At 35.4% G+C, this 15,962-nt stretch overlaps 2 protein-coding genes and 1 long non-coding RNA gene across 5 annotated transcripts; 2 read left to right on the top strand and 1 right to left on the bottom strand.

The window, feature by feature from the left end:
• Positions 1 to 384: 384 nt before the first annotated feature.
• LOC111909307 (auxin-responsive protein IAA17) lies at positions 385 to 1,646 on the top strand. The gene is made up of 4 exons (XM_023905113.3): positions 385 to 709; positions 786 to 979; positions 1,099 to 1,216; positions 1,355 to 1,646. Exons 1-4 carry the CDS (start codon positions 480 to 482, stop codon positions 1,404 to 1,406), a joined length of 594 nt encoding a protein of 197 aa, XP_023760881.1. The 5' UTR covers positions 385 to 479; the 3' UTR covers positions 1,407 to 1,646.
• Positions 1,647 to 3,817: 2,171 nt separating this feature from the next.
• On the top strand, positions 3,818 to 4,809 carry LOC111909337 (uncharacterized). Its single transcript, XR_002856170.2, has 2 exons — positions 3,818 to 4,098; positions 4,564 to 4,809. It is a non-coding gene; the product is annotated as an uncharacterized LOC111909337 (long non-coding RNA).
• On the bottom strand, positions 4,778 to 8,849 carry LOC111909315 (D-glycerate 3-kinase, chloroplastic). 3 transcript variants are annotated; one of them, XM_023905135.3, is made up of 12 exons: positions 8,513 to 8,849; positions 7,234 to 7,619; positions 7,048 to 7,130; positions 6,339 to 6,390; positions 6,220 to 6,261; positions 6,072 to 6,150; positions 5,959 to 5,990; positions 5,716 to 5,784; positions 5,540 to 5,614; positions 5,343 to 5,459; positions 5,197 to 5,247; positions 4,778 to 5,103 (listed from the first exon to the last, which is right to left on the bottom strand). In XM_023905135.3, the coding sequence occupies exons 1-12, from the start codon at positions 8,712 to 8,714 to the stop codon at positions 4,960 to 4,962; spliced, it is 1,332 nt and encodes a 443-aa protein (XP_023760903.1). In that variant the 5' UTR covers positions 8,715 to 8,849; the 3' UTR covers positions 4,778 to 4,959. The 3 variants fall into 3 exon arrangements, with proteins under 3 accessions (XP_023760903.1, XP_023760893.1, XP_023760898.1); XM_023905125.3 differs by having other exon boundaries at positions 5,959 to 5,999; positions 7,234 to 7,625; positions 8,513 to 8,848; XM_023905130.3 differs by having other exon boundaries at positions 7,234 to 7,625; positions 8,513 to 8,845.
• Positions 8,850 to 15,962: the final 7,113 nt, after the last annotated feature.

Here is a 15,962-nt window from a genome sequence, read left to right as displayed (position 1 = left end):
TGTTGTATAACGATATTATTTGAAATTTTATATATTATAATAGTCTGCTCCTATTTACATACTTTTAATTCAAGTCGATTAAGCTTTTGTAATGATTAAAGAGGTTAAAAATCACAAATTTGAATATTGGTCTCCTTGTTAATTAGTTTTTCCTTTTTTGCTTTTGCTTGTAGACAAAGTATTTTCCGACAAGAAAACGAAGAGACCGTGTTAAGACCAAGACTTAACTTGAAGGGCCCACATAACCCCCACGATTTCATGGTGCACTGGCCAGTAAACATGTAAACCACTCATGAAATGACACGTAATAATCTCCCATTGGTTATGGTTGTTGCCTCTCCCACTATATAATCAACACGACGCTCAACACCTTTACAACGACAACGCGTTTTTAGTTTTTAACATTCGCATTTTTCATATTAAAGGTAACCGAAACTTCTCAGTTTTCAGTCAGATCATTGAAGAGTCTCTCCGGCGTAATGTCATCGGTAACGTCGGAATTCGCCGTCACCGGAGGAGGCATTGGTGTTGAATTTGATGAAATAGAGCTCACATTAGGGTTACCAGGGGAGTCGCGAGAGAGGAAGTCCGGAACAAAACGACTGTTTTCAGATGTGGTTGATTTGAAATTAGGTAACTGTGGAGAACAAGAGGCCATTGAATCCGATTGCGAATGCTCGGATTTGGACTCGAGAAAACCTCCGTCGAAGTAAGTAATTAATCTCTTTGATATGTTAATTTACAGAAAGGATCGATTATGGTGAAGTAATCGGATAATGTTACAGGGGACAAGTGGTTGGATGGCCGCCGGTGAGATCCCATAATAGGAAGAACACGGTGATGAAGAGTAGTAATTGCAAGTATGTAAAGGTGGCTGTTGATGGAGTACCTTATTTGAGAAAAGTAGACCTGAAATCCTACACAGGATACCAACAGCTTCTTTGCGTTTTCGAGGACATGTTTTCCTGCTTCGCCATTGGTAAGTATACTTCTACATAAGCAGCTGTTGCACATTATTATTGATTGTGTAACGATTTACCGATTTGGATTTCTGATTTCATCGTAAATATTAACATGTTAATTTGATTAATGTTCCAGGCAATCGTGCATTGATCAATGAGAATAAGATGATAGATTATTTAAACACATCGGATCATGTTCCAACGTATGAAGATAAAGATGGTGATTGGATGTTAGTCGGGGATGTTCCATGGAAGTAAGTTAATTTGCATATACATTGTACATGTATGAATATTTATTAATATATACGTATACACTAGTTTTAGCTCATGTATAGAATTGAAACGTACCCTTTGAAGATTTAATTAAACCATTTTGTGTTGTACTTTTTCAGGATGTTTGTTGAAACATGTAGGCGAATAAGATTAAGGAAAAGCTCAGACTAGTCTTGGTCTATTTGTCCGCAATCATGATTGTAATTACGTTTGTGATGGGTTTTTTAATTTTTATGTTGTAGCCTCTTTCGAACATCTTGAATTCTTGATGATTGACGACTGTTTGATTTAGGAGATATAATATATTTGTAGAGGAAGTTGTTTAGGAATAGAATATAACTTTATTATATGTAATCACACATGGAGTTTTTGTTTCGGATCCATGCAATAAATTTTTTGGTGGGGAGTTTTCATGAACAAGCAAAAACATTTAATGTAATTGCGCGCATGGGATATGACGGGTTACCATATTTCAAAGTTTAATTGTTTGATTCGACAAACAATCTAAGTTATTCTTAATCAAATATTTATAAATACATATTAGGTTCAAAATAATTATTCAATATTTTGAAGAATTCAATATAATTTTTTAAGATTTTAAAATTCATGTTTATTTATTATATTTTCACTGCTAAAAGAAAATGAAGAGTTATAAGAGAATATTACACTTTTTGTATATAAATGTCATGTCACCAGTTTTTTATAAGCACATTTAAAAAAAAAATGTTTGTTGCGATAAGTTGGAGAGAAGACTATAATTATATGGTAGTTAAAAAAGATGCTGTATTTTTCTCACTTTTCTGTTATATTTTTAATAATTCTTTTAGTATTTGATTTGATGGATGAGATATATGTACAAAAACTTAAAATAACATAGAATAAAGATGCTAGTGTTTCAACAGAATCCAATGAGATACCACTATTATACCAGATTACCAATAGAATTGCTCATTTATTTATATCCAATGAATTGCTTATTTGATTTATGCTTTTGGTTTTGCAAATTAAATCCATGGCTAAAAGTAAAAGGCAAAAACTTTTTGGTAGACCAAAACGACCCATATCCCGCATTTCCTCCCATATTGTGGGCTTTTATCATATTTTGTAGTGGCAAAGCAACCCATTTCTCTCATTCAAGTCGAACTTTATCAGGTTGTAGCACAAAACGAGTTGGAATCTGATGATAATCATGAACATATAACGAGTTCAACTTGAATTCTTTATCGAACATTTGAGCATTATATACCACATAAGCTTTAATTAATATATGTATAATTAGCGTTGCTAAAAACTCGGTAAAATGTCTTGGATCAGTTCGACCGAACCCAACAACTTATATCCAATTGATCCAAGCATATTTTGACTCGTTGTCAAACCGGTTTGACCTGTCTATTTCCATTTCTAGTTCTGTTTGATATATTTAAACATCCTTATTTATTAAAAACTATCCAAATAATTGAAAAAAAATATTGTTGATGACCCATGCCACACCCATCCCATGGCCATCGCATGAGAGGTAAACCATGGAATATCAACCACTAAATGGAGCATGCCCATGTTGGTACATATGACCTTCATGAAACTAATGCAATCCAATGTTCAATTTGATCGTTTAACTTTGGTTGACCAAAATTAATTAGATTGGATTAGTTGATAATATTTAATGAAACTGATGCAATCCAATGAATGGATTGATCTGATTGTATCTAAAAACATTTGATATGAACTAATGAACACTCCTTTAAGAAATGGAGGAAAATTGTCTAAACGTAAAAGGGTTTAACTTTCAATTTCTAAATTATTACGGAGTCCACAAGCAAAGACACAAATAAGACCGTTATGCTCTAAATTCAATATTTTTGGTTTTCGATAATGTTTTTATATTTATTTTAAATATTTTTATTTATCAGATGAATCATATTATTTCAATAACTTTTGTCAATCACATTATACTTTGACAATAATTGTGGTTTATTTTTCTTTTAACTATTGCTTAGAATAATTGTTAGTTATTTTCTATTTAATGTTATTTTTAATTATTACTATAGTTAATTAATTTACAAAAACTAATAAGTTTTATTTTTAGATTTCCACCATAATGTTTTTAATGCCAATTATTACTTTCAAGGTAGTATAACTTTTACTTTTTTGTATTTTTAGATAGAACTTAATTTTCGATTTGATATTTTTTATAACTATTGATTATTAATCAATTTAAAATTTATATTTTTAATTGTTTTTTTTTAAATTCAACATTTTAATTAACAAATAATAATAATAATTAACTTTTTAATTAACAAATGATGATGACAAATAATGATGTTTAACTTTTTTTTATTAACAAAATAGCGATGTTTAATTTAGAATATAAATATATTATTACTTTGTTATTAGACATAAATAAAAATGATCATCAAGTAACTGAAAAGAGTGACATTAATTTGTGAAAATTAAGGAATAAAAAAAATCTAAACTAACTTTTATCTTAAATCACATTAAATAACTTCAACTACAAATGGATTGATTACTAACATCACGATTTCACAACGCTACCATGTGATCTCTTTTGCACGCTGTTAAATTACATTTGTGTTGGGTTGGGGCTTTGGGGGCTGGACCTTATGGCTATTGTTGGTTGATAACCACCAACTATGCACCACTCTCATTAAATACGGTCATACAAGGCATACCCTTCTTTATACCATATATCCTCATTGGCTTTGTTTCTTTTCTGTTACTTTTAGTTTTAGAAAAAACCACCTCCACACATAGAAGAGATGTCAGAAGCACCAAAGATACAAGTGATGTCATCCCATCATCAAATCCAACAACGGAAGGATGAAAGGGGCTACATATATGCCTGGTTTGTATACTTTCTGAATTCCTTTTTACTTTTTATCTCATCTCCTTCTATAAGTTCTATGCTCCCTAGTCCATATACTTAAAAAATAAAAATGGATCGATATGGATTATATGTTCTCTCTAAAGGGTTAAACTTGTAAAAGATAAAAGGAAAATGGTTTAAAAGTTGCCCAAATTCCTAAAGTTCATTCAAAAAATAATGAGCTAATGGAGACGCTTTTTAAAAGTAAAATGATTAAATATGTAAAAAAATTGAGACAAATCAGAAAATATGTTGTCATTTTATGACCTTAAACCTCTTAATAATATACATCTTGTAAACATATCTAATACATTAATTATTTTAAAAATTTTTAAAAAAAAAGAGGTCAAGGGATCAACTCAATCCCAAACCCAAACTTTGACTTGTTACCTGTCCATTGTATAGAAAATTTCTGTGATAATTGATAAATATTTATTTATGCAGTTTCTTCACAATGTTTTGCTGTTGTTGCTGCCCGGAAATGTGTCATGGGTGTCTGGATGGTGATTGTTGCTGCTGCAAGTAGCCCATATAACTATGTCTAAACCCGTGTTTCCTATTCATTTTCCACATGTATCTATTTTTAAACACCAATCTTTTCTACCTATATATATGTATCTTAACACATTCTATTTGCTGTGTATCAACGATATCGAAATGTTAAAAGTTGTAATATATATTAATTGTTAAGCAGTGTGTAGCATAATAAGTTTTAGGTAAGATACATTTAAATTGTATAAAAAGAATCGTACCCTAATATTTATAATAATGCATGTAGGCTTATTAAATATACAAATTAAAGACTTTGAAAGATGAATCGGTGGAAGTATGTAGTTGCTTCTAGCCAGCAAGGATTGGATTTCTTTCTTCATCAATTTCAACAATAAGTGTGTGATTAGAATCTGATCCTTTTGGTCCTTCTGTGTAGAGTGTAGGGAGATATGCGTTGTATGCAGGCAAATATCTTGATACAAAATCCATAACCTGTAACTCCAACAAAAACAACAAATTAATCATTACTTACTTTGCAAATTGCAACCAACAAATATTAGCACCAGTTGAAATAATGAAAAAAACCTCCTCATCAGTCATCCCTGGGTTTCCAGCTTCTCTCATTCCAATCTCTGCCTATAAGATTTCCTCAAATTCACAAATTATATAAATCATAAAGCCTATACAAAAAAAAAAAAAAAAAAAAAAATCAATCAAGGAGGATATCAAACCTGTAAACGCCATTGGTATACACAACTTGGGTCTTTAATTTTGATGATAATCCATGATTTTATGAACTTGTCCCATGCATCATAATAAGCTTCTAGGTTTTTGTTCACTATTTCTAGCTGCAAATGAATTTTCAGGAAAAATTAATGATTCGAAGAAGCAATAATATAAACACATGAATCTCTGGATGTATGTTGACCTGTGGATCGACAGCTTTGACCACTTGAGCAGGAAGAGGCTTGAAACCAAGCATCCAACCCTCAAACAAAACTACCTAAATATTCACAAAACAGGGCAAAAGACACATTACAGATTATAAGAAAATTAAAATAAAAACTTGTCTAAACGTAAAAAAATCCAAAAGATTTCACTTACTGATAGAGGTCCTTCAACTTCAGGCCATGTTGAAGGATCGGCTCTGTCACCTCTACCATTGTATGCAGACTGCATAATTAAAGAAAGAATCTCAAATCATACTTTCTTTGAATTATGTCTTTTACCTTAATTTTGTTGAAACGTGTTAAAGTTGATTTGTATCTGTTGCATCCTTTGTATTTCAAGGTTATTGATATCACCATTTAAAATGGATGTTGACACAAATTCACCAAGTGTGCTTACTTTATCATATCTTGGCAGCTTCATCTTCATACCTGAACATGCTTTTTGCACCAAAATTTAGTTCAAAATTTGTGATTAGATTAAAAAAAGTTGGATAAAAGAGTCAATCACACCTTCTTTAGTCAAATTACTAACAGCCATTAGTGTTTCAACTGACAAAGGAAGATCATGGCTTCCAGCATTTCCACGAAACTGTGACCAATTTTAATGTGTTCAACTTTCTGCTTTCAGAAAAAAGCAAAGTTAAATTTGAAACCCTACCTCTAAAAGAGCATTGCCAGGATTGTTTTCTCTCAATTTAGCCTAAAAATGAAATTAAAACGGCATTAGATAATAGAAAACCAAAGAAGATGAACAAAATAGGTGGTTAGTTACTTTACCTGTTCATCATACGTAAGATAAAAATCATCTATCGAAATAGTTGCAGACTTCCTGATACATACAACATGTTGGAAATTCTTTTATGAGTTTTATCCCTCAAGATTACTACTTACTAGAAAGGGTAAATTATATAAACACCACTCTAGTTTGTCACTTTTTTTTCAGTTTAACCACCTAGAGATTTTGTTTAAAGTTTAACTACAAAAGCAATTTTTATTAGCAAAAGGAATTGGTTACCCACATTTCAACCCAGTATATTTTGGCATTTCTTTTGTAACCAGCCCCACAGGCCACATGTTGAAACTTGTGATTATGTTGGCTTTTCCTTTTGTAAACACTAGGGTGGTTACAAAAGAAAGGCCAACATATTTTTATTTAAATATTTTTATGATTATACTATTAAACATTTTTGTGGTTAAATCATAAAAAGAAATTATTCGGGTGTTTAACCCGAAAAAAGTGACAAACTACAATGGTTTTTATGAAATTTACTCTTTTTGAATGCCACATCAGCAAGAATACCAGCAAAACCCATTATACCCTGTCGTTGCATGTTTTTGTGGTTAAATCATAAAAAAAGAAAAAATCTGGGTGATCAACCAAAAAGTGATAAACTACAGTGGGTTTTGTAAAGTTTTCTGTATTATAAATCCACAACCATTAAAATATCATTATTTTAGTAAAATATATCATTACTCTGCACTCTACCTGCCTGCAGTTTTTGAAAAAAGATAGTCTAGAGCAAAGACAAGTGTAGTTTTCCCACAACCTTGTGGTGCACTAAAGCCAATCTGCATAACAACAGAGGACATCAACCTTTTTGTGGAGTATATTAATCGTATTTTTATACTGTCATTAAAAAAAAAATAAAAAAAAAAAAGATTAAACATTTACCACCAAAGGAGGGATATCATCTCCATCTTTAAAAGTGGACCTATGATCAGAAATCTGCTGTTCGCACCACAAGAAGACAGGGATATAGTAGTGATAAATTCTAGCTTTCTGGGGTATTGTAAGGTATAACTCGTTGAGGTTAAACAATTCACACACATGAAATCCATTTGTCAACCACTTGTCTATGGACTCCGCTATTGTTTTTGGGGTGAATCCAAGTTTTTCTATAAGGGGCCCTGAGCATATAAATTCAAAAAGATCTTCCACAGAGGAAACTTGTGCAGGGCTAGATGGAAACATTGAGTGTAATGGGCCATGTCTCCTTTCATGGTTGGCTATAATAGACTTATAGGTTGAGTTGTCTTGCATCCATGAACATCCATAACCTGCATCTATAATATGTATGTCAACCAAACAATAACAATATCTTTTAAAGATAAGAGGAAAACAATGAGAAAGAAATGGTGTGTTGGCATTATACGATAATTACTACTAATTACAGCATTTAGTTTTCTTCAAGTTATGCGTACTCATGGAAAAAGAAACGTCTAAAGCCTTGTTTGGAAACCTTTGATTTTTTTATTCTGGAAACCAAAATTAATTTACAAAAAAAATTGTGAAGGATTATGCCAACATGTCAAATTGATTTGATGTTTTCACTGTTTATGAAACTGGTTAAAGAAAAACACTATCACCTATTTGACATGAAAAACACTAAATGTGTGTCTGTGTTGTTCTGGAATGAATAAAAATCACATCTATTTACCCTACAAAAAGACGTTAAACAACTCCTACTGTACAAAATAAAGGAACACTTACTCAATTATTACACCAAAAGATGTCTAAAAGCTTGAACTGTTGAGCATCCGTGTAGGACATAAAATCTTTGTTGACTATTAAAATTCGTACGCAGCAGGGAGACCCCACTCATGATGGGATGATAATTTAAGATAATCACATTGTTCTCGCATTGAAAATTAATCACCACCACACACATTACACAACCCAACTAGTAGTCTAGTACCCGAATTCAAAACCTAATTTGCAATTCGAATGTGCCTTCCATCAGACATGAGGTATCAAAAATCAAACAAAGCACCATATACCATTGAAAAAGCGAGATAGCATTAGCATCTAATCCTTACGAACATTACGACTCGTGTAAGGAAAAGAAAAAAATAAATAACTAGAGAAACAACGTACGGAATAAAAAATGAGTTTAATCTATAGAAAGATGGCGGAGATTTAATACCGAATTGAAGTAATAAATTTACTCTACCTGTTTTGGATGAGTTTGGGGCCAATTGAGAAGTGATGCGATGTAATCCGAAGCTGCTGCTGCTAGTACTCGGAAGCGGATGGTACCTGGTGGATACATGAGCATAATAGTTGAAATTCCGGTCGGAGATTGAAGGCGAAGGCGAAGACGACGTGATTAAAGGCTTCGTTGGCTGGTACAAAACGTCCATAACCACCACCATAGTTTAAGATGAGATTAGGTGCTCCCCACCGTGGGACTGTGGGAGTAGGAGGTGTATTGTAGAGGGAAGTTTGAAGTTATCTATTGGATTTTTGGTTTTGGGGTCGTTGTTTAATGTTTATGGACCACTGCCAACTGTCCAAGAAATTGATCGTTCGTTATCATACATTTCATATGTATTGTATCCTCTTCTTTGTTTGTGTAAGGCTGTAAGCCCAAGACAAGTCATCCGGAACCAATTGAGGGCGTTCTTTGTTCAAAGGTTAATGACCATAGTTTACCTTTTTGTACATATTTACTCATATTATAATTTGTTTTTTATAAATTTTATCACTAAACTTATTCATACCGTTCTCCTTGTGACGGTGGATGTGAGTTTAACAGGTCATTTTGTAATTTTGTGGTTTAAAAATAAAAAGATTATTAGCTCGAATTACATTGGTATATTGTAACACACCCTTTATTAAATAAATTAATTAATTAATTAATTAATGTATATTAGCCTTAAAATCAATAATTATATAGTAAGGTGTTGGTTTCGAGGAGTCGATTGACATGATTTAGAGTTTGGGGGCTAAAGTATAATTTCGGGATTTAATTTGTAAAGATTTTTAGAAGATAGGGGGTGTTTGGTAAGTATTGGACTAATTATGAAAGGAATTTTAGATCTGGATGCTGTTGGGTAAATTTCGGACTTGTTTTGAAAGAGAATTCAGAAGGCAGGGTTTAAATGGCAAAATATGGATTGAGTTTGAAAGAAAAAAGGAAATGAGGGACCAAAGGTGTCATTATGGCAAAAGTTCGGAAGGCATCGGGTATAAAGCATTCCCATAACCCTAACCCTAACCTAAGGATGCAGCCGCCACCCTTCTTCGTGGTTCCGATCAGACGAATCCGACGAGCATGTTGTTTCCCAGCCGCCATTTGCATCGTCGAGCCCGACAGCTATTGTCTCCGCCGCTGCACCGCCTCTGTGAAGAAGACGAAGTCACCGCCGTCTGTCGCTGCTGTCGTTGTGGCTCGTTGTCGCTGTCGCCGTCGACGCCTTGTGGCTGGTTCACTATGTCAAGGTTTTTTCGATGTAGCCGCTGAAGCTAGTTCCTCTGTCGTCCTCCTCCTCCTCCTCCTCCATGTCTGAGGTGTTGTTGCATGGTGGGTGCTCGTGCTTCGTGTGTGTGTGTGTGAATCGTTGTTGGATCGTGTTTGTGTGTGCGTTTTGTTGGCTGGCCGAATGTTGAAGAGAGCCACCATGGCAGCAAACCATGGTGGTTGCCGCCATTTTGTTTTTTTGCCACCTTTGACCACCGTGTGTAGGGTGGTTGTGGGTACATATTGGTATGTACGTGTTTATTTCGATGGAGTTTAGTATGAAGTGTTCGTTTGTAACACCCGTAGATTCGGGCTAGTTACTTTAGAGACAATAAGCGTCAAAAATGACTTTTTGATAGAAGATTATTTAGAATGAATAATCTTAACCAAGTTATATTATATGTCACAAGAGTTTCGTATATATAAAGAACGCTGAAATCTGAGTTATAACAAAGAAGTTATGACCCGTCGAAGTTTTTCGGCAAAACCGACACGACACCGGGAATCATAAAAAGTGAATTTACGATAAAATACTTTCTAGCCTTAGCGATCTAAACGAAAGTCGTAGTATACGTTAAACCGAGAGCGTGCATAAAAAGAACGTCACAATCTGACTTCGTATGAGGAAGTTATGATTTTCTAAGATTTAACATAACAATGCACAGCCCGAAAATCGAATTTTAGATCGGTCGATTTTTGGCCGACGCAACCTAAACGAGAATCGAAGATATCATTAATAGTAGCGCAACAATAAAAAGACAGACGAAAACGGACGTCGGATAAAGAAGTTATGAATTTTTAACGAACTTTTCATGTCCCGGTCTGTTAAAAATATAACTTTAAAAATAAAGTCAAAATTATCCGACGTGGTCTAAACGAAAGTTGTAGGGTACGATCCCGCCTACGTGTGGATATAAAGAACGTCAAAAACGGAATTCGTATGAACGAGTTATAAATTATAATAGCATATTTACGTATTAAAATAAAGTATAAATCATATATGCTTATACAAAAACTACCCTCATAGTTACTTAATGACCTTATAGTTATATAAACAACTAAACACTGCTTTATAATACTATTTTTAATAGATTTAACGATATTTGTACTAAACTAATGTCGAAAGTACTCAACAATAGTTTTATAATGACCGCATCGTCGATACCTTTCTAATGATATATACATTTGTACATATATATATATATATATATATATATATATGAGGGTAGTTTTTGTAAATTCAATTACTATAAATAAGAGTCTCTAGCTCTCATATTTCTTGCACCATTCTCTTGATTCAAAAGTCTTTCTTTTCTTATCCGCCGAGCATTTCGGTACCTCGTGATTCGACTTCTCTTTCTGTAGTTTTAGTATATAGTAAGGTGAGCACTAAAGCGTTGCACGAATCTTTCTTAGAAAGATTCAATGACGAAGTTCTGCCCTTGCAGAGCCCGAATCCTAGCTAAAACCCCCTTGTAAGTAAGTTATGCTTACCCTATTTTTATATACCTTATATTCAAAATTAGTATTGTTATTATGAACTTATAATAAATGTTTGGGCTATTATCATGACTTATATAAGTGTCGTTATAGTATCTTTTTAACTACTCGCGGTACGGGATCTAGTTTAAAGGGCCGCATAGGGTTGTTGGATTTTAAAAGTGCTATACGTTAAAATGGTCCTGCCCTCCGGTGATTTATGTCTGACCCCTGTCTGTACATAATGGTTGGAAAATATTATTTAAACGCTTATATAATAATAATAATAATAATAATAATAATAATAATAATAATAATAATAATAATAATAATAATAAGATTAATAATTAGATACGGTAAATATTAGACTAAAATCTAGTGGTAATAAATCTAGGTTTCATCGAAGGAAATTATTTTTAAGAAGTGAAGCGTTGTCTGAGTTCGGAATCACCACCTTTACAGGTGAGTGCATAGTTACTTTCATCTTACACATAGATATGAAGTATTTTATATAAATTACGTGTTACGTATGCATATTATATGTATACTTGCTATCTATACTGGATGAACAATTTTTTACATGTTTAAAAGATTTAAATTGTATATGTATTTTATAATATGTTAGGAAAAACATGGGTAGATTATATATGAGATAAATGACGAGTGATGAAAGATGAGATGAATGATGAGTAATGATATATGAGTGGTAAATTATGGTGAGAAGCGATGACCTAAGCGATGGCCCCGTCATCTAGCAGAGTATGGATGACAACTACGGACTATTCTAGACAGTCCAGTAGAACACTAGCAGACTCGCAACCTGTAGGTGTTGTGAACGATGTGTTCACCCGGTGTACTCTAAACACTGGTGACTATGTGACTTAGTGCCTATTGTATAAACCCTGGCGACTATGAGACTTAGTGCCTAAACCCTGGTGAAGATGAGACTTAGTGCCTAAACCCTGGCGACTATGCGACTTAGTGCCTGTCGAGTAAACTCTGACAACGATGGATTTCGTGCCGATTCCTTAGGATGATCCTTAGGAATGATTGAACGAGAAAGAGTTGAATCTTAGGATAGATCCTTAAGAGTAAAGAAGATAATGGGGATGGGTAATTGGCTTGATTTTTTGATGTTTAACATAATAATTATATTATTGTGGGTTGAAAACCCTATGTACTTACCAGGTTTCCCAACCTGACCCACTCAAGCTTATTTGTATCACATGTGTCGATATGAAGCTACTTTATACTGAGAGATTTAAAAGAGATGTAGATCACTAGTGGAAATGAATGTAAGTTCTGTTAATGTTTATGTTTCTGTATTGACGATGACATCCCAAATGTTTTAAAATGGATAAAAATACATTTCTTCGGAAATGCTTTGATAACGTATTTATCATGTTTTTCTGGGAACAAATTCCACAACATTTTTATTAAAATAAGTACTCTGATTTTTATAAAGCATAAACAAAATCGGTCTTTTCTGGCCGTGAAAATGGGGATGTCACATCGTTGGCCGGAAAAACCAAGAAAGCCATCGCCACCACCGTGAGGTGGTGGCTGACACCATCTACAACCGTCGGCCACCACAAGGGTGGTTGTGTGGGTGTTTATCTATTAGTGTGTGTTTATTTTTTGGGTTAAAGCATTGTAAAATAAAATTAGAGATTAAAATAATGAAAAGAAACTCATAACCACCACCGTGAGGTGGTGGCTGCCGCCTCATGCCGCCACCAGCTGCCGTGTTGGGTGGCGGTGTGCTTGTTTGTATTTAGATATCGTTTGGGATGCTTGGACAAATAGAATAGAACCATAACTACCACCGTGAGGTGGTGGCCGCCGCCGTGAGCCGCCGTTGACCACCACTACCCGAGGTGATAGTGAGTGGTGCCCGACTTATGAAGCCCTAATAGGCCTTATGAGACCTTGTGTTGCTTGCATGGAAGACCTCGGGGGGTTCCCGAGGCAATGGGATATCAGACCATTTGGGGGTTCCCATGGCATTCCAGGCTAAGACCATGTGTGGGTTCTATGGTGTTTGGTGTAAGACCTTGGAGGATTTCCATTACCTCCTTAGTAAAGACCTCGGGGGGTTCCCGAGGCACTTGAGTGCAAGGCCTTGGAGGGTTTCTAGGGCAGCGTTATATGTTTGCATGTTTAGCTCATATGTTTGTTGGATGGTTTGATTGGTAGTTATGGAAAACCATGTGGGGGTTCCCATGGCAGTGGGCTAAGACCATGAGGGGGGTTCCTATGGCACTTGGAGTAAGACCTTGAAGGGTTTCCATGACTTCCTTGTATGATTATATGCATGGCTTATGTGATTGACATGGCTTATGTGATATATGTAGCTTTTACAACTAATATGATATGTATTATGTGGGTTGTGTGGGGGGTATGCTCTGAGGAACTCACTAAGCTTTGTGCTTACGATTTACAGTTTTGGTTTCAGGTATCATCAATTTGGAAAAGAAGGGCTCGGATTGATCGCAGTGCACACACCTATGTTTTCCGCATTGAATGATTTTGGGATGAACTCTGATAAATGTTTTAATTAACGATGTTTTGAAATGTTTGAAATAAATGGTATCAATGTTTTAGCTATATTAAAAATGAAATTTTTACCCTTGATTTTTGGGTCGTTACAAGTTGGTATCAGAGCCTTGGTTTGAGGGATTCAGACATACTTTCGGGTGTGTCTGAACTCAAGCTGAGGATCTGTAAAGTTTTCAAAAGAAAAAAATGTTTTAAGGAAAGAATTTATAAGACAAGAAAGGGTGTGGTGCATGCAATCAGGCGAGTTCAAGTAAGTTTCCCCAAAATACCCATATATGTTATATGTTATGACTTGACTTATGAATCTGTGAATCGCATGCTAGTTAGGGCTAGGAGAGATGCCTTTATATGTTGTATGAGCTGGTAGACTTGCATGTTAGTTCTAAGTAGTCAACAATAGATTGGCCTGATATGTGGTGCTTGTAGCCTTGGGAATATTGGATTCCATGCTAGAATGGGAATGATTATTGGTATTAGTAACTGCTACATGTATGTTTTTAAAATTGTATACAGTTAGGATCTTATAGCCTTAGAATAACTGATTTGGCCTTATTTTTTGTTCCTTATATGGTTGTCGTCCTAGGGTAGAATCTATTATTCGACAGTCTATTAGTTGAACTGTGTATAATTTGCATGCATAAGGCAGCCGACAGCGAGGGTGGATGTGTACAACATGGGTTGTGGTATGTGGGTCGAATGTTCTATGATGGTTCTTTGGATTGGAGTTCTACTGCACGATTGTTGCTTTCTTAGTTCTTTGTGGAACTATTGAGTGATGGGAGTCATCTATTGAATGGATATGACGATATCCAGGAGGTGGATGGCTGGCATCATGGGGAGTTCTTCAGCAGTTGATGGCAGGGCGAGGATTGGGAAGCTAGGAAGCCTAGGATGTGTTCCAGTGAGTTAGTAGGGCGGTTCGGTGAGGTTAGGAACCTAGGGGGAACATAGGAGTTGATTCGGTGAGTATCATGTTGTTGTTTAGCGGATATTTGGTGCATCATGGAGTAGGCGACTTAGAGGATTCAGGATGATTCTGGAGGAAAGTATGGATAGGTGCGGAAGGTAGTATTGGGCCTGTACTACTGAAAGCACATGATCCATACTCGAATCGGGGAAAGTCTTGGAGAATCTAAGAAGCCTAGGAAGGAGAATTCTTGGTTATGATTGGGTCGTGGGGATAGCTGTTGTGCAGAATGCAGATGAGCATGCAAGGGGAAGGACCAGGGTTTTGTCCCAGGTCCGACGGTCAGCCAGTTAGCGGAAATGCTGCCAAATTTTGAATTCGCCTTAGATCTCTTGTATCAAGCGACAAGGATTGATTGTGCGATCTATTGTGCTTTCGAATTGGTTACTGTGTTTTGGGAGTAGTTGTATCCCGGTTTAAGGTAGAGGTTACTTCAGTTGCTGCAGTTCAGCTGTGAATGATTGAGCCAGTGAGTGTGCTAGGATGCGAGACCCCGAATGATATGATTATTAAAGCTCGAGAGCAGGGATTGATTTGGAGCACACTGGGAATAGGGGACCATATCAGGTGCATATATTGGAGGGTCTCAGAAAGAGACCCAAGAGTTCGGGTTAGCTTTTGAGAGGCCAACATTGTAACGACCCAATTTTCACGACCAAAAATTTTGTTTTAAAACATTACTTTAGAAAATATTAATAACTAAAAACATTGTTTGATCAACCATATCACAACGTGAATCGTGTCTAAAAGTCAAATCATACAACCAATCAAAATATCAGAGTAAAAATCCCAGTGAAGCTCGTAAATGCGGAAACCAGAGAGTGTGTGTGTGACATGCTGCTACCGCGCCGGCTCCTTTCCCCTAGCTGAGGAGGTACCTGAAACCAAAACTGAAAACCGTAAGCACAAAGCTTAGTGAGTTCCCCCACCGCACCACATACCATAATCTCATAACATACATATATTGTCAGGCATATCTGGGTGCCCGACCTACCCCTTCGGTCCTCTCGACCGGACATTGCCTAGCATATCTGGGTGTTGGCTTCCCCTTCGGTCCTCTCGACCGGATACTGCCTAGCATATCTGGGTGCTGGCTTCCCCTTCGGTCCTCTCGACCGGATACTGGGAAACTATTCCTTCCCTCTACTACCACCA

This window comes from Lactuca sativa, chromosome 1 (assembly GCF_002870075.4).
Source record: "Lactuca sativa cultivar Salinas chromosome 1, Lsat_Salinas_v11, whole genome shotgun sequence".
Classification (NCBI taxonomy): Eukaryota; Viridiplantae; Streptophyta; class Magnoliopsida; order Asterales; family Asteraceae; genus Lactuca; species Lactuca sativa.
The sequence above is the reverse complement of the archived record's forward strand: the minus strand, read 5'-3'. Positions and strand labels throughout refer to the sequence as shown.

What these genes read in the sequence shown, in the direction of transcription:
- LOC111909307 (XM_023905113.3), top strand. Translation starts at nt 480, where the DNA reads ATGTCATCGGTAACGTCGGAATTCGCCGTCACCGGAGGAGGCATTGGT. An exon ending in GTTTTCCTGCTTCGCCATTG is followed by an intron (nt 980 to 1,098) that starts GTAAGTATACTT and finishes TTAATGTTCCAG; the next exon opens with GCAATCGTGCATTGATCAAT. An exon ending in GTCGGGGATGTTCCATGGAA is followed by an intron (nt 1,217 to 1,354) that starts GTAAGTTAATTT and finishes GTACTTTTTCAG; the next exon opens with GATGTTTGTTGAAACATGTA.
- LOC111909315 (XM_023905125.3), bottom strand. Translation starts at nt 8,714, where the DNA reads ATGGTGGTGGTTATGGACGTTTTGTACCAGCCAACGAAGCCTTTAATC. An exon ending in TTTTCAAAAACTGCAGGCAG is followed by an intron (nt 6,391 to 7,047) that starts GTAGAGTGCAGA and finishes TGTATGTATCAG; the next exon opens with GAAGTCTGCAACTATTTCGA. An exon ending in ATCTTACGTATGATGAACAG is followed by an intron (nt 6,262 to 6,338) that starts GTAAAGTAACTA and finishes TTTCATTTTTAG; the next exon opens with GCTAAATTGAGAGAAAACAA.